The 23,631-nt window shown below is 37.7% G+C and overlaps 1 protein-coding gene across 1 annotated transcript in view; it reads left to right on the top strand.

The window, feature by feature from the left end:
* Positions 1-21,480, top strand: part of Ctnna3 (catenin alpha 3) — a 1,349,586-nt gene extending 1,328,106 nt beyond the window's left edge. The window contains exon 18 of the mRNA XM_059281472.1: positions 21,129-21,480. Within this exon, the coding sequence (XP_059137455.1) occupies positions 21,129-21,392 (264 nt within the window). The 3' untranslated portion in view covers positions 21,393-21,480. The remainder of the gene's footprint in view (positions 1-21,128) is intronic.
* Positions 21,481-23,631: the final 2,151 nt, after the last annotated feature.

Below are 23,631 nucleotides of genomic sequence, written 5' to 3'. Positions count from 1 at the left end.
CAGAACTTGCCAAGTAGTCTAGTCTTACTGATCAGTGAGCCACAGGCATCCTCCTCTCTCTGCCTATGCAGAACTGGGATTAGAATTCAACCAGACATCACCACACCCAGCTTTTTATATATCATTTGTGGGACTCAGCAAAGAAAGCCCTTTACTGACTTAGCTAGCCCTCTGGAATTAATTTAATAAAGTTACTTAGCATAAAGTGAGGTAGATGGCTAGTAGTCAGCAGGCTCTCCAAGATGACAGATGACCAGCTAGAGTAGCACTGTGGACACGCAACAGAACTCAGACTTTACATTTGCTAATACCATGGCTAGTCCCTTACAGACCAGAAATACAGATCTTTGGATAACAAATGGCAATTCCACTGCACAGCTGGTAGGAACGATGCAGTCTCTAGCTTTATTTCCTGCATTGGAAAGACTCAGCTTAAATGTTCCAGGGAAATTGAATACATTTTTTATTCTCTACACTGTCATATCTGGTGTTAGGGAGGTAATGGTGTATAGAAAATACGCACTACTGCTAGACAGGTAGATTTAGGTTCTGAATTTGCCTGGATTGGGGAGCCTGCTTAATGTTAGGAATGTGGACCCATCATCCCTGGGTTCAGGGCCTGCCCCTGTTACAGTGTATGTGACCAAAATCTCTGTGCTTCATCTAAGGAAAAGGGGAAATAGTGAGATCAACAATAGAGATATTTGACTGTCAATAAATGGCTAAAATACATATGCAGTTGTTACTAATGCTTTACTACATAGTAGGCTGTGCTTGCTAGGCATTTAAAGTATGCAAATGTTTACTCTAAGTTATGATTAGCCTTGTGACCCAAGAAAAGGCCCTTAACTCCCTTTCTCTTTCTAGTCATCTAAGCTTCATTGTCAAACACTTATAAAATTTCATTAATTCTCAAAATAAAATGCAGAAAGGATGCAGTGTTTCTGACATTGTAACAGATTAGTAAATATTGTAGTGAGATGCCAGAGCGCTCCACAACCTAAATATTTTATAAATAACATGGAATATGACAGGAAAGGTTAATTGAATAGATTGAAGAGGCAGACTACCAGAAGGGAAAAACATGTGAGCTTGTGAGTGTGTGTGTGTGTGTGTGTGTGTGTATGTGTGTGTGTAGAATCACAAATTTTACAAACTTGCTTATGAATAGGCTACAACACCAAACCCTAGTGAGTACCTGGGAATGCCAGTGTTTTGTCATTTGTAGAACTGGTGTGCTTAAAAATATAATCCCTAAACAACAACAGCAACAACAACAACAAAAAGAATTCTATGTATCTCTCAGTCATTCTTTCATTTCTTCATTATTTTTCCTAAAACTATAAAACATGTGGTTGTATGAGGAGCTAAATATACTGATGTGTCTTCTTAGTACACATCTAACTACTCTTCCAATTATACCCAAATCATCTCATTTCCTGGCAATGATCTGAGTGGCTATGCAATATTAACCCTAATAACATCACTGTGAACTTGGCTGCAAGTCTATAACACACAATGGAGTGATGTTTCTTGCTGGGTGTTTAATATTGTTTGGGAGTGTCTGAGAGCTAAAAATATTTACCATCAATGATTTTGAATAGTCTCAGGAAAGACGACATAATATGCAGCAACCTCTCTCAGTAACTGGCTAGTAAATCTTCTTAGGGTATGGTCACATTTCGCAGTAGAGTCCATCCATATTGCAGCACAGTTATTTATTTATTTATTTTTTTAGAATTCTTCCTTCTGAAAGACTTCAAAATCTCCTTTGTATGTTAAATATTGACTTCTGCAAAAATAAAATAAAATTGTATTAGGGTTGGTTTTAGCTAGGTATTCTATTAATTGTGACTTGGCCATGGTGGTCAAACATAGTGATTTAAAAAACCTATCACTCAACTCTATTCAAATTATTTTCAATTAATAATATATAATGTCTTGTTAGATTATTTTAAGTCCCCCCATTTATTCATTAAAATGTAAAAGTTTGGTTTCAGGCTACTTTTATCCAAAACACTAAGACATTGCACTTTGTTATAAACAATCCTGCTAAAAAGAGCTTAGTTCTTCCAGTAGTCACAGTATAGTGTATTTGAGGACAAGTAATCAGAATATACAGTGTTCTGGATCAGTAGTCACACATAGGGTGTGATGAACCAGTCATAGTATAGACTGTTTGTGACCAGTAGTCACAGTATAGAGTGTTCTTGACCATTATCAGAGTATAGAGTACTAGTAGTCATAGTAGAGAGTATTGGGGACCATTAGTCATATTATAAATTGTTTGGGGCCAGAATTCACAGTGTAGACTACTCTGGACTAGTATTTACAGTATAGCTTGCTCTGGACCAGTAGTCAAGGTATAGAGTATTTGGACCAGTAGTCACAACATGGAATGTTCAGACTAGTAGTGACAATATAGAGTACTCTGGGCCAATATGCACCATGCAGAGTGCTCTGGACTAGTAGTCACAGTATAGAGTGTTTTTGACCATTTGTCCCAGTACGAAGTGTTCTAAACCAATATTCATAGTATAGAGTGCTCTGTACTGGTAGTCACAGTATAGAGTAGTCTTAGCAGGAGTTACAGTGTAGAGTTCTCTGGACTGCTATTTTGGAAGTTACAGGAATAGTTTTCTGAAAGCTTAAAAACATGTGTGTAGGCTGTTTCCCATTTCATGAAAATCTTAGGGTTACCCCTGAAATGTTAGCATTAGGGATTCTGGCAGTTCCATAAAATTGGACTATTTTAGGATGTACTTAATTTGAAAGGAATGACAGAAACAAGGGGAATACTAATAGGTGAGTAATGACAATAATATATACTAAATCAAAATACTTTGTAATATGTGGGAATAGGCAAGTAACTTGCATATATTAAAAAAGTAAGCAAGAGAATTTAAGGATAAGAACCTAGACAATTACATCATCTCTCATGAATTTAAAGGGTCTGTAGGAGGACCCAGAGGAAAAGATAATAATTAAGACTCTTAATATTATATAACTGGATGAGATCTTGTAAATAATTGAGTCCAACATACAATGCACAAAGAAATTCAAGCCCAGAGAGTGTGCATAACCACAAAAACTATTTGGTAACCAAGTGGACATTGAACATTTAATCTCTTGACTTATGGCTGAAAATATCTTTCTATTAGTCTATGTGAGTTTTCACTTAAACCTCAGAAGTCAGAACATAGACATGGGGGTACTAAGGGCCCAAGTTATTCACACATAAGGCAGGAAATGGAACTGGGCTTGAAGTCAAGGAGCTACGTGCCAAAAATACTTTACAGTTCCCCATGTCTGTCCTAAATGGGGTCCACATTGTTGGGAAAGGCAGACTTAATAGGTGTAGATAAATTGGCACAGCCACAAAGGTTAAATAAATTCAGGGCTGAGATCCAGAAAGACCATTTGACGCAAGTCTGGAAGAGTCATCAGTTAGAAAGGTTATAAATCAAACTTCCTTCTGACAAGCCTCTACCAGTTCCCTTCAGCCTCCAATCATCATACTGTCTACTTACTTCCAATAAGCCATGTCAAGGTTATAGATGTGGCAAGTGGATTCTTGACATACATCATGTTTTGTCTCTTTGACACAAGGCTGAGAACTTGGACTTTGCTAAAGAGAGAAGTAATTCTATATTGTCTTTTTGTGTTATTAGGTTAAATTCAGACTTCTTTGGTTTTAGATGGTTATGGAGCACATTTTTAAACATTAATTCATAAAGTAAAGAGATTCCTTGAGGAATTTTCATGCATATTTGGTTTTAGTTGATTAATCTATATTTTTTCCCTCTTCTATCATTCCTTCATCTCCAACCCCTTCTTTTCCTTACTGTACTGTTTACCCCACTCTTTCCTCTTCGTCTTTAATATCTCAAATGTTTAATTGTCTTTCTCACCCCCCTAACATAAAGCCATTTTTTTAAAAAAAAACATGTCTCATGACCCCTTTCCAGGTCCAAGGATGTTTCTCACATTCATACATTGATACATATATATAACAGAGCTAGGGTACACGTATGAAAGAGTTCTACAACATTGCCATTTCTGACCTTTACTTAAGCTTTATAATCCCATCCATTTTCCTTCATTTCATAATTCTGTTTTTGTTTCAGAAAATTCCATTGTGTATATGTACCCCATTTTTATTATCCATTTATCAGTTGATGGACACCTAAGCTGGTTCAGTTTCCTGGCTGTTGTGAACAGAGCAGAGATAAGCATAGATGTTAAAGAATCTCTCTATAGTATGATGTAGAGTTCTTTGAGAATATTGCAGGATTTGTAGAGCTGGATCATATGGCTATTTGAATTTTGGCATTTTTGAGATTCTTTTACACTGATTTATGAATCAGATTTAAGTATCAATGTAAGAACAAATACAGCATTCAGATTCTGGTTTTAATGGAATCAAAATGCAATACATAACAGAAACTCAACCCAGAGGCCTATTCATCTCTGTAAATTTCCCTTTAGAATAACTATGTCATCTCAATTCCATTTCACTGAGATTGCCAATAATCATTGATTTCTTTTAAAATATTTAAAAATCTTTGATGGAGAATTTAAATCAGTAGCTTTTGTCCTTTTAAATGTTCTTGATTTCAGACAGGCAGCATCAAAGGAGTCATTTAATGTATTTCTCTTTGATATTAGACAGTAAATCTAAACCTACTTTGATTAAATTAGCATTCATCTTCTGCTCCTTATTTTGCTGTCTCTAACACCATAAATGTGGCTGCAAAGTGCTCTGGATTATCAGACCGAAAGACTCAAAGGAAATGATAGCTATTTCTCTAGATTCTTGTAAAAGGTATAATCACCACTTAAATGTGAGCCAACAAGCAAATAAAATTTGAGTTTGGTTTATTGCTTATCTATAGTTTTATACCTGTTTCCCAAATGAAGATCAGGACAAGGGAGCAGCAATCCACAGTGGCAAGTGCTATAATGACAGTGTGTGTGCTGAGGACAATGGGGACAGAGAAGTTCATGATCATCTCTTCCTGAGAGGGGAAAATAGAGCTTGGGAAATCATTGCCATCTCGCTAGGGGACCACTGCCATAATCTTGCTGAGTCTGAAGGAATAAGTGTGAATTCAAGGAAAGTAACTCTTAGAAAAGAGATAAATACATCTCAAAGACAGGAGAGCATGCTTTTGTTTTATGTAGTGAGAAGCGAACTGAGAGTCAGTTAGATTGGAGCAAAATAAGACAGCACGGTCATTTGAAAATACAGCATAGTCAACACCACAGACTTCATTCTAGAGTTATTTTTCTTATATGGAAGTTTATAAAACAGAAAAGTCACCAGAATTATGCTTTAGAAATGTAACTTTTTTGTGTGTGAATTTGTAGTTGGAAGATTTCCTGTGTCTCGGCCGGCTGGTGGTTGGGACAAATCTCTCCTACTCATGATCCCCAAGTAAACACACAGGTGCTTATATTAATTAAAACTTGCCATTAGCTCAGGCTTTCCACTGACTAGCTCTTACATTTGAACTCAGCCCATTTCTATTAATCTATATGTTGCCACGTGTTTTGTGGCTTTACCTGTGTGCCATTACATGCTGATCCCTGGAGGCAGGCTGGCATCTCACTCCCCCTCCCCTGTTTTCTTCCTGTCTCTCCCTTTGAATTTTCTACCTGTCTCTAAGCTGCCTTGCCATAGGTCAAATGGCTTTATTTATCAACCAGTCAGAGCAACACATATTCGCAGCATACAGAGAGACATTCCCCCATCACGAATTAAAGAATGGGAGTCTAACCAGAGAGATAAATGGGAGGTCGTTTCAGTTCTTGTATAAAAGAGATATTGACTTGAATTGGTGAAGTGGATATAAAACTGAAGAAAGGGGTTTATAGGGTAGAATCTATACACTTTGATGACTATGGATTAAATAATTATAAAATAAGAAAATACTATTACTGTAAGTAAGCTTTTGCATAGAGTACATACCATGGGCTATAAGTTTTGCAGAGTACACACAATGGGTCAGACACTATTGGAAGTGTGACATAACAGCATGCACACACATCTACATATAACTTTCTGTATGCATCTATATAGATATTTGTCACCTTTAGGTAGTTATAATCACTAAACCTATGTCTAATGGTGACTTAGAGTCACAGAGCAATCACATTTGTCATCCAAAATTATTCAGACCTGGTACAGACAAGTTTGAGACACAAGCCATTTGCTTATCTTATGCTCTCAATGCTTTTTCCCTCTAGCATGTGTCTAAAGGATATTTTGAAGGGCTGGTGATATGGCTCAGTGGGTAAAAGCTCTTGCTCTTCAGTACTAACAAAGTCAGCTACATCTCTGAACCCATGTTAAGTATAGTCAGATGCTGTAGTGTGCATCCGTAAATCTAGCCCTCCTACAGGGAGATGGAAGGCATAGACAGGTGGATTATTGAACACTTGCGAGCCAACTAAGCCTGTATTATGCAGACCATCTGCAGAAAAAGCAAGAAAGACCCTGCCTCAGTCAAGGGGGAAAGAGAGAATTGCTTTCTGAAAGTCATTGCATGTAACATCTTAAGTAAAATCTACTTTAAAAGAAAATCAAATAGCTTCAATTTACCAAATTTCTAGCATAGCATAAATGTTCTCTGTGATTTAGTTAGTCTTTCCTAAATCTTGCAATATAGAGGTGAGAATAAATATAAACAGCTTGGGTATGGTTCCATGGATATAATAGTTTGGGATTCAAATTACAGAATCAAACTGAAGTAGTTGTCGATGAGTGATTGCAAATGGAGTAATCATTGCTTAAGCAAAGATGGGAACTGGGGATGAAATAAGAATCTGGCATAGAACCTGGCACTCATAAGTACCTACAGCAAGGCAGGTGTGTGTGTGTGTGTGTGTGTGTGTGTGTGTGTGTGTGTGTGTGTGTGTGGTGTGTGTCTGTGTGTACAGATGCAATGTGAGGCAAATAGAGTTAGAGGAATACAGGTGCAACAAATTCTCAAGGTGGTTGGAATGTGGATGATTGGCTAGAAGGAGGATGATGTCATCTTCATTTGTACCCCTTTGGGCTGGGAGGAAAAATGGGCTTAGAATAGGATGCCTTTGGTTCCACATAGCGAAACTCACTGTCAAATGCATAAATCATCACCAGAAGTTAAGATTATAGTTATTCCATGGTCTTATGATGCCACCCAGCCTGAAAGCTTTCCAACAGTTCTTTTTGTCACCATCTATTACTTTCTTTTGTCTATTCTTATATATTAGTTTATCATTTTGATACGGAATCAGCAGCTCAAATTCTCCTGTCTTTAGAGCACTGCTTCTTAAGGTGCAAGAGAGTGAGGAGTTACTTTCCATTAATTATAAATCTTTTCTGAAACCACACAACCTATTTGGGTCAAGTTAGGGTGACATGAATCATCTCTAGACCAAATAGTCATAAAGGATAATGACCAATCTTGCCCTATCCTTGATGGCTGGGTTAATTGCTGCAGGAATAAAAACAAGGCTCCGTTATCAATGAAGAATGGACAAATGGCTACGGGACACTCAACTAGCAATGTCTGCCATGAGAGACATTGCTGAAGATGAACCAAACAAACCAAATGCCTACTAGTGTGCAAGACAAGATTATTAAATAATTTGGAAATAGAACTTTGGATCTCAGAACATGATATGTTTTTCTCCTGATGTTATAGGAACAACCAATGACGTTCAATTTCTGTCTGTGGTTCCCAGACAAGAAAAAATTTCAGTTGTTTTATTTTCATTTTTGTTTCTCTGCTAAAATACACAGTCACACACAGAATATATCTGCTTTTGAAAAGGCCCATTTCATTGGTCACTGTATCATTAAAGTGGATTTCTAGTTTGGCTCCTAGGAAGCTCATTCTAAATTCTATTTCTTTCTTGTTCCACTCAAGCTAGTATATCAGAATACAATTGAATGAAGGGATATAATTAGATGAGTAACCTTTAAGACAGACTAATTTATGTAGAAACAGTAAATCACTTTCCAATTTCAGTATTTGAGCTATTATTACCATCAAATTATGGCCCCTGTGACACATGGCATGCATTGTTGAAATGTACCCGCATGTCTAGACCTCTGGGTTAAAAGCTTTGCCCAAGAAGTCAACTCTCCTCTTGCTTTGTGATCCTTGCTTTCTTGTTTTCACACTTGCACATTTCTTGAACCTATGCATGTTAGGTCAAATTGTAAATTTAAAAGAGAAAATAAAACTAGCATTTCTAGTGAGATACACACACTTGAAAACATGGTCTTTTATTAGGTGTTGGTGTCTACTAAGATATGCCCACAAACATAATGCTTTTTAATCACCCAAGTCAGTCTTTCTCTTGAAGCATGTGTGGTACAGAATGAATGCACACTTGTGCCAAGCACAAGTATCTGAAAAGAAGTGATGTTAGAGACTGTCAATCAGAGAAACCAGGGATAGTTGCCAACCACAGAGTTCAAGTGTGGGGATCTTTTTAAATGTGCAAGACTCCCAAACTACAATGTGACACTATCTCAGTACTGCATATGTAGAGGGGGAATAAAAACAGTGAGTTGGGAGAGTTCAAAAAGGACCAAAGAGTCACAACACTTGAGAGAGAAGACATTTTCACCAATTTGCAGGACATTTCCTTGTTTTGGGAAAGCATCTATCCTGGGTGCTGGAGAGTACAGGCTGTGGTATCATGCAGATTTGAGTTCACCACTTCCTGCTTTGATCATGTTGTCCAGTTCCTACAATCTTCTGTGTTATACTTGTCAGATGTTTTATTTAAAAAATTAAGAAATGCTACCTACCTCACAAAGTTCCTATTGGCATAGTATACAAACTTTTATATAAGCCTTGAAGCATATGGCCTTTGCACACAGGCTTGAAAAATTGGAGCTATTATTGGAAGTTCTTCTTTCCTCATTATTTCAAGTTTTATGATTACTCTTGTGAAAAGGAGACTACTGTTCTCAATGCCTTGATAAGCAGGGAGGAGACCCACTGTCTGCATATCACATGATCTTAAGACAGTCCTCCAGAGTGAGTGTTGATCACACTCTCACAAGACAGTCCTACATAGTCATTGTGGATATGTTTCTGTTTCACGCATCAAAACCCTGAACAAAACAAAACAAAATCTTCCTGCTCAGTGGGAAGACTTGCTTGGATTCATCCAGTCTGCCTGAGCCCATTCCTAAGCTCAGAGTTATGCTTACTTCCTCCTTTGATGCACAGGAACACCGAAGCACCTGCCTGATCTCAGTCACCTAACCTACCCTATGAGCTTTCTTCTTTGAATGCACATGAAGCCAAAGATCAGGGTGATTAAAAGCCACACATGGTTTCCTGTGTCTGCAGTCTACTGCATTCTGTTGCCTGGGGATTAGTTCAGACACCCACTGCTTTGGGGTTGGGGCCAGGTGCCAGAAAAGTTTCTCATTTCCCAAGCAGCTGGGAGGGCAAGAGGCAGCTGCTGTGAAATGTACTTGAACCTCTTCCCTTCGACAAGGAGACAGCTGTACTTATCTATAGCAAGGCTCTGGAAGATTCTTTTGTTTTCTAATACACTCCAGGCAAGCTGAAAGAGATGTCTGACTTGAAAAGAAACTAAATTCAGCAGCAGAACGTTTTAGTTATTTCCCCACTGTGGACAGTTCCCCAGCCCCTGATATTTTCTCAGATAAAAAGTGTTTGTGTGAAATAAATAGAAGGCCATGATTTGAAGGACACTTTAATTGTTTTCCTCAAGGTGCATTGCATTTTACTGACATATTCCATGCCTCACATCTCAGATAACAGCTCTATTGCTCGAGGCTTCCCTTGGAATCATTTCCAAAAAAACCAGCCTGTCTCCTTACCTGTTGCTCTATTGCTCTGATAGGTTGTATCAAGCAATCATGGCGTGCGTTAATGGTAGCACTGCTCATCCTGGACTTAAACTACTGATGGAGTGCATATGCATAATCTTTGTAGGCTCGAGTGGGTGTGCACACAGTTCCGAAGCATACCAGCACACGAGAGTATGGGAGCAGGAGGACACTAAACAGCTAAGGAGGACCCCAGGAAAGTGGCACCTTCTTCATAAATTTTGTTGTTGCAATTTTATAATAGTCATACATTCAATATAGTTTCTATGCTATAGGTATTACTGTTTTTACTCTTCATTTCAGTCCTAGTGGTCAATGATATAATTTATGGGGTTCCATTAAACTACAGTCAAGTCTTAGAAGACTATGGAAAGGTTAAGTCATAATGTAAGGTTTAAGAATGAAGTGAAACTCCATGCATATAAAAATATTTGACAAAATGGCATTTTATAAAGAGGCATTCTGTAAAAATCTGTATAAATCGCATACTTGGTGAAAATGTTGTAAAATTATTTATTTATTTATTTATTTATTTATTTATTTATTTATTTATTTATTTATTTATTTATCTCTTTATTTCTGTAGCCCCTATTATTTTTAATAAGATACTAGCATTGTTTTAGGGAATCATAAGCATGTCTGACACATTTTAAGTACCAATTAAGTATATAAAGACTTTAGAGACAAAGAAGGCTATTCCTGCTATCCCCATTATGTGTGTGTGTGTGTGTGTGTGTGTGTGTGTGTGTGTGTGTGTTTGTGTGTGTGTGTGTGTGTGTATGTTCATATGTGTGTGTATCTGTTGTATGTTTGTGTGTATATATCTGTGCATATGTATGTCTATGTGTATGTATGTGTGTGTATATCTTCTGCATGTGTGCATCTCTGTGTTTATGTGTGCACATGTGTATCTCGTGTGTCTCTGTGTATAAATGTGTATGTATGTATGTATATGTGTGGTATATATGTGTGTTGTATGTATGTGTGTGTATATATGTGGTATGTATGTGTGTGTGTATACTAGTGATGAAGCTAAGCTAACAGCTTGATGTTTTATTTATCAACAATATTGATTGAGGAAATATACAGATGTGAAATGAAAATGTACACATAAGAAGATTCTCGGGATTAAACTAGAACAAACCTCCACTGAGAAACAGAGGGAAAGATATGCTCAGGCAGAACTCCCATGGTCCTTGTCATGTGCTTTGCAGGAACTTGACCTCATCAAGGTGTTTCATGCAATGACTTCCAGTCAGGGCTAACTAATAGGAGAAAACTGTCAGATTATTAACAGACAGACTCCCACTTTGGGTACCCTGTGTCCCACGGTTTTACATTTTCCATCTTCTCCACTGCAAAGACTGTGGCAGTTTGTGCTGATGAGATCGACCATTAGCAGTTTCACTTAGTCATTCATAGTAGTTTTAAGCAGTCTAATAATCCATCAGCACTAGAATGAGTAATCTTTACATTATCTCATCGAATAGTCTATAAGAATATGTATTAATTGGATTTGAAACATAGCTTAATAGTAAAGAGCTCTTGATGGTCTTACAGAGAGAGATTCTACCCATGAAATCGACCACCACCTGTAATCCATGACACATTAAATAGCCACAGACACCCATGCTTACTTACATGTATATATTTTCCCACATATACATACTTAAAACAACTTTTAAAATAAATCCTTAAAAAATGGCCATTAATGATATAGATAAAATTTGATTGGGTAAAACTATACTGCATGATTAGCTATGAAATTATTTTAAATAGATGTGTGTGTTATACATTTAACACATACACAAAATACAATATACCACATGGTGTGTGCAGTATTTTATTATGAATATATATTAAATATAATATTTTGGAATGCTTAATGGAAAGTACAAATCACATTCCTTGAGAAGTGATGAAAAGAGAGTTGGGGTAAAGGTACTATTTCCAAAGTCACATTGAATTGTAGGGTAGGGTGGTTCTATCAACGTTTAAATATGCTGATAAAAGCCAGAAGAAAGGAGTAGAGATGTGTCGTGGAGAGAACTGTTGATTGTATAAAGGCCTCCATTCTGGCAGAAAAGAAAAGGAATCTAGAGGTGATATATTTTGAAAGACAGAGAACTTCTATTTTGCTAGAAATGGCTGGAATGGAAGGAGGCAGAGATGCAGACACCCTCAGCTTTGCTTCTTCCATTTCTCTTTCTGGTCCAGTGCTTCATTATTCATGTTACATTTGTTTTAAGTCAGTAAATTCATAACAAGTGAGAGTTGGTGTGCTGTAGGTTTGATGACAGAGGAAATTTGAAATATTTTGTGTGGGTAGATCAAGAATTGACTAAAAAGGAGCTGGACTACTTGTAGCACAGTGGTTGAGCCCATGTTTAGCACATGTAAGCCTACTGGATTCCATCTCTAATACTCCCTCTCTCTCCATCTATATATCTTTATATCTCTGTCTCTGTCTCTGTCTCTCTCTCATGAACACACATCTTCAAGTTGCTGGCTATCAACTTATCTGTTTGTCCACCAGAGGATTATCCAAAGGTGATTTAAAAAAAAAAAAGTCACCTAGGGATCAATGCTGGAGAAGAAGACAATTTTATTTTTCAAAATGTCTGTAGAAGAGATGTGTGAGCTAAAAATTACTGACTATCCATTGGAGACAAGGAGAACTTATCAGTAGGTGTGCTCCTAAAGAAAAGTGACTCTCTTCCCCAGCAGTAAATGACTGCATGTCCATGTGCATATAGGATCTAGTGGATTAAACAAACAAATACACCCATACATATAAAAAGAGGATGTGAAGTTTGAAGAGGGATGTGATATAGGTCCTCAGGGGAGTTTCGCAGGGATGAGGGGGTAAGAGTTGGATATAATCAAAATATGTTAGATATATGTATAAAGAAAAAGAAAACCTAAAAAGTAATATATGTGCTGAATATTTAATAGTATGGTTGAATGGCAGGATAATCAGTAATAATCAAAAGAGCTTGAAAGTAGTCAGATTATATAATATCTGCAGATGAGAAATCCTCCCTGGGATTAAAGCTAATGCTGCCTTGAGCCTCTAGTACCACTGAGCCAATTCCTTCCTGCTTATGTTCATGAAAGGTTTGAAGACAGAATCATGGAAGTAGCCTAGTGCTTTCTACTCCTTAGCCCTTGGATGTTGCAACATTGTGAAAATGTCATACCCTCACAGGTATATCTGTGGTGAAGGCAGATGTCAATGTCCTGAGCACAGAGGAACAAAGGATGAAATACCAATGCCCAGTCCATGCCTTCTAGCTCTTCTGGGAAAGAACATATTAATATTCTCAATTCATGTCTCAGGAGCTATTATTACTTAGGAGAATCAGTACCTCAGCTAAACATATGTCTTTCTTTTTAAATAAAATATTTTTATTTTTGTGTATTTCGGGGGACAGTTACACACAGAGTCAAGAGAAGGACACTGTATGCCCTAGAGCTAATGTAGCAGGCCGTTGTCAACTCCCTGATGTGGGTTCTGAGAACCAAGCTTTAATCCTCTGCAAGAGAAGTATGTGTCCTTAATCATGGAGGCATCTCTCTGGCCACAGTATTTGTCTTTCAATCAGCATTGTTGAGAGAGTGATAATTATTTCCAATATATACATTTTATTTTATAATTGTTTGTCTCAAATAAAATCCAAATGCATTATGAGAAGCTACCAGAACAGACCTTATGTTTATTCTTATTTCATTTTCAAGTGATATAAAATGCTTTGGGCCTAGAGTATTTGCCACAGAAGAAAATTTATCTTCAAAAACTATTTCTGGCAGGACAAAATTACAACTAAAGAAATGTATTCATTTTAAAGCTGAGGCATGTTCAGTACATAGTGATTTTGTGCATTGACTTCCACCTTTTCTGCAGTGGTTATTCATTTCTGCTCTCATGCTCTAATGGAGTTGGCCAAGGACATGGTTGCTGTGTGAACTTCAGAGGCCCACTGGAATAACTCTTCATGCTCCAATAATAAACTTCTTTCTCATCTTAGTAATGACTTTAACAGCTTAAATCTGGAGATCCAACTCCATTTTAACTAGCTTTAACAAAGCCCTTATAGAAGTTGCCTATTAAGTCATCTAGGCAGTTTAGCATTATTTAAATGCATCTAAAAAAAGGGAGAATGCTTTCAATGTAGACCATTCTTCAAATAAATCTCTTTGGAGACAATAGAATGTGTTAAGCAAGTGTTGGGATAAGTTAGATGCTCCAGAAGCTTAGGGTGGATTTTAGAACACATTGAGTTTGCTCGTGAATTTTTGCTGAAAAAAAGCTGAGGCATTTTTCAATGTATGGTAACCATGTTTAGAGATTACTCTAGAGATATCAATGGTGCCTACAAATTAGAAACACAAAAAAAGGAACCTGTCAGTCTTTTCAGATGTAGTTATTTTATGCTCTTACCAGCCAACGAATGCGCATATCCTTTAACAAGATCTGTTCTGATGTCTCACCCAACCGTTTTAACTGAACACTTCAAGTCAAAGCTTAAAAGATTTTTAGAGTCAGAGCCCTCTGTCCTCCCTGAGGCTTCAAACCAAAGCAAACAAATTAATTTATTTTTTCTTTGAGGATCAGAAAAGTATTTTATTAAGCAGGATTATATTTATACTGATACATTTTAGTGATCAAATGAATCTTAGGCACTTCCTTGTTCTGGAAGCTATAATTTAATTTGTTTATAGTTTGTGTGTGTGTGTGTGTATGTGTGTGTGTGTGTGTGTGTGTGTGTGTGTGTGTGTATGCCTTATTCGTTTGCTTGATGCCAAGATTTTAAATGTAATTCTTTCATGGTCTATGGGATATAATCAAGGATATGTTTTTAAATGTAGAAATATTAATCTGGATGCCTTCAAGTGCTTTAAAGCCAATAAATATGACTTTATGGAAGAGAATGGGGCAAGGCTGGTTGGGTGGAGAGGGCTTAGATGGAGTACTGGAGATTGAATATGATGAAAGTGCTTGATACAAATGCTGCATAAAGCCAGTGTTTTGTGCAATGAATGTGTGATTCAAAAGGGGATGAAGGCAGTATAAAAACATGTTTCTTGGGAATTATTAAAGAATGAGTAGTTTCAAACCATAATCATAGCAAAGAATATGTCTTAGCAGGTGACATACCTTTCCTGTTTCTAGTACCAACACACATTAAAAAATAACATCTACTTCCTTAAAGGAAGGACAATTGTGTAGTCACTTTTTAAATTTTAGATATTATGCTACAGATGTTGGAGTCTCTCTAACTATTCAATATCTGACAATAACCTCTATTGGAACTGAGATATTATAGAAAGTCAGGGTCACAAAATGAGGAAAAACATCAAATGGAACCAGAATGTCTTCATTCAAATTCCATCTCTAATATTTAATAACTATGTCTTTTTGACCTCCCAGTCCTAGTGTTTCCTCATGTAGCAAATGAAAATAATAGTAGCATTGTCTCATAGGGTGGCAATGTGTCAATTTCTATTAGCATACCATGATGTTATCAATTATTATAGACTGTTACTATGCCTGGAACCAAAGTCCACATGTGTGCCTTTCAATATTGCTTTTATTCATGTCAGTCAGGGTTGTCTGAGTTCAGGTCAACATTAAGACTCACAGACATGCCTTAGTCTTCATTGAATGAGTTTTTATAGATGGGTGTAAGAAAGGCAAGCTTGGCCATTCCCCTAAACAGCAATCCCAGCAGAAATAATTAACATGATAATTCACACAAGCATTGGGATACCATGCTTCCCCCATGTGAAAGAGCTGCATTAATGGGTTTATGGTTCATTTAAGCTCAGAATTTTCTTGCGAACTGCTTGCTTGATGAATATCTTGCATCTAGAGTGGAGAGTGTAGATGTGTTTTATGAATACAGGTCATTGTTGTATTTTGACATATAAAGGTGAGAAGTGTATAACATAAAAAAGTACTGGCCAGTAGGTCTTCCTGAGTATCCCTCTAAGTTCTCACTAATTACAATGATTTAAATAAGACTTTTCCACCAGATATTCCAAATTCACATGGTAAGTTGTCAAGGAATTATGCCTCAAGTAATTCTCATTATGTCTTAGTCACTTTTATATGGTTGTAAAGAGACGCCATGACCAAGACAACTTATAAAAGAAAGCATTTAACTGAAGGGCTGGTTTACAGTTTCAGAGAGTAAGTCCCTGACCATCGTGGTACAGAGCATAGCAGCAGATAGGCAGGCATGGCGCTAGAGCAGTAGCTGAGATCTTACATCTGATCCACAAGTTGGAGGCAGAAAGAGAGACACTGGGATATATGGTCTTTTGAAACCTCAAAATCCCCTAATACCTTTTCCAACAAGGCCATACCTCTTAATTCTTCCCAAAATATAATTTTACAAACTATGGCCCAACCATTCAAATATAGGAGCCTATGGAAGCCATTCTTATTGAAACTACAACACATTAGTTTTGTAGAAAACAGATATCCTTTACACACCAGTTACAGAGACAGAGGCTTGGCAGTTAAGAGGAAGATGATATTTTTGTCATGATGAAGCTTCTAGGGGCAAGTCTTTAATCTGAAAGCATCTCAGAACCAGTCAAAATTGTATTGTGGTTTAACAGAAATCTTGTAGAACATACTACAAAGCATGGAAAATATACAGTAATAAGAGGATGATAATTCTGATGAAGACTTTGTAGATGAGCTTTATTTGGGTGTTTTAAAGACAGGACTTGGAATAAAATTTTATTAGATACAATCCCTTACTATTCACCTAGATATTTAAAAAGAGAGACCTCCAATTTCTGTCATGGCTTAGACACTATTTGACTACCAAGAACTTTATGGTGTCACTAAAGGACTATTGTGCTCAGTTATTTTTGGAAACCACATCAGTTTAGTGAGAAGATGCACAAGTCCCACAATCAAAAGAAAACATAAGTGTCTTCTTTTTGACTGCGGTAAGTGGCACATGTTGATTCACTCTAGAAGACTGCTTAGGTCTGAGTAGAGTCCTCTTGGAAAAATTACTCAAATTATCATCTTCTTTTTGGCATGATGAACAGGAAACTCCCCCTCCCTCTCTCCCTCCCTCCCTCCCTCCCTCCCTCTCTCCCTCCCTCCCTCCCTCCCTCCCTCCCTCCCTCCCTCCCTTCGTCCCCCCCCCTCTGTATGTATACAATGTTTACGAATTACATGAGGTGTGAGAAGAGGGAAGACATTCAGGATCATAATTGATGCCTTTTCCAGTTCTCCATCTAGCTCAGAGGAGAGTGCTAGCAGATGTCAGTGAGAAGAGCCTCTCCGCAGCAAACATTTCAGATTATATTTGCCAGTAGAATTTTCAGTTAATGCCAGTGCTATATAATAGAGATTCCATAGACCAGAATTTTAAAGTCTGGTTGGTTTACTCTCCTAGGCATTTGGAATGAGTCAATAATCTTGTACTGCACAGGTGATTTTAAGGACATTTTGACTATGGATGCCAAAGCCCTGTATTACCTCACTCGAATTTACCTTTGTCTTTACATAGAGAGCTCTATTAAATCTTTCTCTTAAAAGATTTTTCATAAAATTAGATCTGAATAAAAAAGGATTTTAAATAATGTTTTGCAGGCATCCATTTGTACATATTTTTTTTTCTCCATGAATAGACCCACTGCATGGGCACTCAATGAAATTTCCTACCATTATTTTGGCTTGCTTTGCCCATTGCTTATGATTTGGCTAATAGCTCAGAGGTACACATCTCAGTACACATAGTTCACAAATGTGAAATGTCTTCAACAAGGTCTGGAAGTTTCCCTCATAAAATAACAGTATTCTCTGAACAATTGTCCTAATCTGCTGTCTGCAAAACTAGTCTTCATGCTCTCCAGGGAGCATAATTTTTCCTGTGGTTTCTCTGAGTCATGTGGAACAGAAGGTTTTCCTATAACCATTTAAGGTTTTAAAGTCAAAGGATTTTTCAGAGACCAGGCTGAGAGATTATAATGGCACAGGTAGGGGCTTACTGATTAAGTGGAGAAAGAAGACAAGCCAGTTCCCACACTGTGAGGCCTGGGTTGAACTTGAACTTCCTTCCTCCTCTGTCTGTCTAGAGATATCACTTACATGGAGAAATCAAAGGGATAGGAAGCCCATGTAGTCTATCCATGGTAATATGACAAAGTCAAAAAGAAGACAAGAGAAAGTAAGTTTTGGGGGTGAGAAGGTCAAAGCCACTGATGAGAGCTTGAGTGACAGGTGGTCCCTAAGATCTTTTATGGAAGAATCTATGATGGTGTGGAATCCATATCACAAAGCCAGTGTTTTCATGTTTGAGGGATGTCATTGCTCAGTATCGTAAAGTATTATTTCACTCATTAGAAAACCTTGTTTTTTCCTGCTCTGGGTTTGGAAAGTATTGTCCATGTTTTACTGAACACCAGGAGGCTATTTATTACTAGTTTTTGAGAATTTCATTTGACCAGGTTTTGATCATATTCACTCTCCCTCCTCCAAGTTTTCCCAGAACCACCTTTCTCCCTGATGAATTCTGTGTCCTGTTTGCATCTTTGCTTCCCCCATTAAGGCCAATTTGTGTTTCCCACATATTTGCGGATGTATAATCTTGTGTATGAGCCTAGTTAACTTATCAGGGGCTACACTCTTAGCAAAAACTGACTTCCCCTCTTGGTAGCTAATGATTACCAGTAGCTCCTTAGAGGGTGAACTTCATGAACAACTAATCTCACCAAGCTGGAATTTGGTCCCGATGTGGGCTTATATCGGTCTTGTCTGTGCTTTCAGGCTAGCTGGGAATTCATATGTGAAGCTCCTTGCTGTGTTCTAAAGATACCATTTCCTTGCGGTCATCTACTTTCTCTGACTCTTTAGCTAATTATATACCCTTGTTTGCCTTTGGAGGAGGGGTACAACAAATATCTTCTTTTAAGAACTGATCATTCTGCACTCTATTATTCTCTGTACCTTGACCCGTTGTGACCCTCAATGTTCATCATCATCTATTGCAAATGGAAACATCTCTGATGACGTCTGAGAGGTGTCTTTATGGATATAGTTATAAGTCATTAAGAGCCAATTTATTACTATGTCCATTTTGCAGAATAATATGAGCAGATTCTCGTCCATAGTCTATGACCTATCTAGCCATAGTTTCTTGACTTGATAATGATGCTAGATATGGATTTCATGTGGAGCAAGCCTTAAGTCTTTCTGATTGGATTGCACATTTGTGCCACTATTGTAGCAGTTGTCACGTCTTCCCCTGCCAGTCATTCTCATAGTTCACAAGGTTCATGGCTGAGTGAGATTACTGATTACATTTTTTTAACCTCTGGTACTGTTCATAGTATATCCTAGCACTATGAAAGCTAACCAGTTGGGATGAAGCTTCCAGGTTAGTACCAACTTGATTTTTCTCTGCCGCAGTATAGCAGGTCTTCAGCAAAAGGTCTTATCATCAAGTTTTGGAAGATAACCAAATGCATTGGCAAAAGCATATGATTTTTTTTTTTTGCGGGGTGGGGGGTGGGGGTGGGAGGTGGGTGGGTCTTAAGTCCACACTGAAGCCACTGTCCAACAATTCCAAAAAAGTAACCCATTCCTGGCACTAGGGTTTTAATGAAAACAATTATAAAAGGGAAGATTTAGTTTTGTAATCTATTGGTAGTTTAACAATGACTCCTGCTATTCTATTTAAAATTTAATACTTTTATAAGGCTGTGTGCAGATGCAGAAGCTGCCTAATGTCCTTCAAGATCAGAAGTGCTCAATGGCACAGACACATCAGTCAGGCAGTGAGTTCCAGGTTCAGTTAGAAACTCTGTCTCAGAATATAAGGTAGGGAATGGTAGAGGAAGATGATGACAACCAATGTCTACACAAACAATACACACACACACACACACAAAGAATCTACCTCCTCTAAAACACTTGTGAGTACTTAAAATCCTGTGTAGTGTTTGGCAATCATTTGTCCTTTTTGCCTTGTACACAGGTTTCACTGTTGTGACTTTAATAAGTAAAATATATATATGTATGTAAAACAATATTTGTACAAATATATATGCATGTGTTGTTGCCAAATATTGCTGTCTTTAAAATCATATATTGTTGGTGTTACCTTTTCACGGATCTCAGGCTTGGCAGATTATGGAGCTAATTAAATTTTCTTGTGAGGAAGCAGCCAGCGAGACCACAGCCTCAGGCACATAACCTCAGCTCCTTACTCCACCTCACTCACTTATTCTGTGTGCGAGATGAAGCTCTTAGAGCTGCAGAGCCAGAAGCATCCAGGCCAGCAGCTGCTGATGGGTTTCAGTAACTACACAGAGGCAGTGTCTGAGCCTCAGCCCTGACAGCTCCTATCACAGAGGGGTGACAGTGGAGGCACATCTCCCCACGTGAGTTGGCTGCCAGATGACAATCTGCCAAGCTAAAATAATTGAAAAAGCATTGGTTTGTATAAAAATGAATTGACTTGGCTTAGCTCTAAGGTATTTGAAAAATTCTAGGAATGCCACTCCATGTCTCTTGAGATTGTTTACATGAATAGTATCCCGGACTATTAAACAAAATCATCTGGGGGAAAGGTATTTTTTTTTTTTTTTTTAACAATTTCATGAGTATATCTGTGTCATTAAGCAACTTGTAAGTCTTTATAGGTTGCAAAGGTAATGCTGTGTAATAATAATAAACTTTCTGGCAGCTAATCTACTGGTTTCTTACATCTATTACTTTATCTTCAATAAACATTTTTTTAATAACTGATTTTGATGAAAATAATTAAGCCATTTCCCTAGGTTTCTCAAAAAGGAATCTGGACTTTAAACTCAATTTATTTGAACCCTCCATTCTTTCTGTATTAGTAGTCTCTATAGTAGAATAACATTTCTGTGTTAAGACAGAGACCTGCTAAAGTGTAATTATTTAATGCTCAAAAACAGTGATGTATGTGTATGTCTGCACTGTGTGTGTGTGTGTGTGTGTGTGTGTGTGTGTGCATCTTTCTTGCAAACAAAGAGAAAGAATTTATTCTTCTAAGACAACACATTAAATAAATCTCTGAAAATAATAGGATGGAATGATGCAGATGATTACATACCGATTTGTAAAATAAGAATTAGCTCATTCAATTCTTGGGTCAAAAGGAAAAAAAAAAAAGTGTCACTGTCAGCTTCTACATCCTCAAACCGTACACTCCTAACTGCATTTTTAAATAGCGGCTTTTCTCTTCATTCTTTTCTGCAGTTGGACAGTGTCACCTCCCTGATCCAGGCAGCCAAAAATTTAATGAACGCTGTGGTGCAAACAGTGAAAATGTCGTACATTTGCTTCCACCAAGATCATCCGCGTGCAGAGTTCTGCAGGGCCCCGCCCCCGGTTGTCATGTGGAGAATGAAGGCGCCGGCAAAGAAGCCCTTGATTAAAAGAGAGAAGCCAGAAGAAAACGTGTGCGGCTGTCAGACGAGGCTCCGCAAAGAAAAAGATCCACCCCGTTCAAGTCATGAGTGAATTTAGAGGGAGACAAGTCTACTGAGGCTCTAGTCCACTCCAGTGCCCATTGCCACACCCCAGGCCAACCGCACTGCTTATTTCACAGTTCCTTGGTTCTTTAATTTCACTAAGTTTCAGAGTTAAGCTCACAGATAACATAAAGCATTGGGGTTAAGCCACTGTGCATGGTGTGTATTTGGGGTCCTGTCTCTGTCATCTCTCTCTATAGCCAGCACAGTTAAGTTGCAGGTAGTACTTAGGGAATACAATTCACAAGTGTCATTTGAGCCTTGCCCTTCCCGGGGAAGAGCTGATGTTCATTACGAAATGAATACAAGAGACAAAGTGAGTTCTGCTTACCCAGAAATGTTTGAGCCCACGCACTGTTTATCCTTGCGAAGGAAGACACCATCATAAGCTTTTCCCTCGCTTTTCATTAGACACAGGAAAGGTTATCAACTGTTTTCCCAATTAGGGTCCATACTTTAACAGCCCTAACCTGGTACCTAACCTGCCAGAAATGTGTTGTTCTTGCCATAGGAAAAAAAATTTCAATTTCTAGATCCCCCTACCCATTAGTAGTTGGTTAGTTGACTTTAACCGAAGGCATGGTCAAGCTTCTTAGTAGAATTTGAAGTCAGCCATGTTGTTAAAGAAGTGTTTTGGTGCACACCAGGCTGCAAGGACTTTGGAGGCTGTTTGCACCTTTGATTAGTTCTTTGTTTGGAAATTCTGTACTCTTAGTGCTGGGCCCACCTCCGCACACATACGTAGTGTTATCCCATTGGAGAAATGAATTTGTGTTTGTTGATTTGTTTGTTTAGTATGGGGATTCAAGCAGCATTGCACATGCTAGGCAAGTGGTCCACTCTTGAGCTACACACCCAGTCCTTCTGTTAGAGAATGAGACACTGAGTTATAGCACAGAGTAAGTCTACGATAGAGGAAAACCAAAGGAATTTTGCATGATTCTAAAAAATCCTTGTAACCATTTGCAATTTTCATTAAAACGAAAGACCAGTTTGCAAAGCCTTTTGCACTGAATGAAATCTACCACCCAACAATGAAGCTGAATTAATGACAATGAGTTTGGAGTGATTTTAATAACCACCTTTAAGTGAATGTCACTGGGGTTATATTTACATGTCCATTGACTATGGTTAACTATAGCTGAGTTTATGATGGGCTCTGTAGTAGTCTAAGAGGTGGACACAACAGTGATATCCCTTTTTCTTTCCATCACTTACCCCTCCCTTTCATCTTCCTCTCTTTCTTTCACACTGTGCTGTATATCAGCTGTGTTGGAGGAGTGAAGCTTCGAGTTTCACCATGCCACACTCGAAGATTGTCTCTCCCTTTATTTCATTTTACTGTATCAGAATTCTTCTATAATGAAGCTCTTCACTTTTATAACACTGCCCTTGAAGCGTCATTTTGACACTTTCAATTTGTCAATTAATATTGCTATATGTAACATAAGCTGGTGTTAAGAGGGCCACTTGTACATGAAAGCAAAAGGAATTGTAAAGGTTGGAAATTCATTGTGTATTCTCTTGAACAAAAAAGAAAAGAAAGGTTTAGCAGATGATTCTGTATTGAGGTGAATATTAACTCTTTTAATATATTGAATTATTTCATTCTTCCAAAGTGCTGGGGTGATTGCCCAGAATCTCTACAAAACTCTGTAGGACCTAGGAGGAATCCCTATGTTTCTTCTGTCATCTTGCCCTAAGGACTTGCCCATAATAATTATCTCAACAAAGTGTGCTTTCATAAATAATGAGAGGCAGAATTCAGTCTTCTAGGTAATGCTGGCTTTTCAATGTTACCTGCACAAATGAGACAAATAAAGAGCCACTGCTATTGAAATGCTACCGTAGGGTTCGATACTCAGTGGAGAGCAATTTTAGTGTAGACTTCTCTTGGGTACAATGCAGATTTATAATTTGGGTAACAATGAATTTCCTAAAAAAATACAAAAACAACCTCACATAGGCCAGAATCACAATCTTCTTGCAAAATCCAGGTTCCTTTTGTCCCATATGATCCTTCTACATACTGGAATTTAGAATGAACTATTGGAAGAAAACAACAGTAACAGAAATCATTTTAAATGATACAAATAGCAGATAACTTGACCCCAAATGAGATATAATCAAGGCCTTCACTTTGGTACAGTGTTCTAGCTAAGCTCCAAACAAACAGCTATAATTAAACAAAACAATAAAATGTTTGACATGGTGAATGCCCACGGAGT

This window comes from Peromyscus eremicus, chromosome 16_21 (assembly GCF_949786415.1).
Source record: "Peromyscus eremicus chromosome 16_21, PerEre_H2_v1, whole genome shotgun sequence".
Taxonomy (NCBI): domain Eukaryota; kingdom Metazoa; phylum Chordata; class Mammalia; order Rodentia; family Cricetidae; genus Peromyscus; species Peromyscus eremicus.
This window is presented reverse-complemented; position numbering and strand designations above follow the sequence as displayed.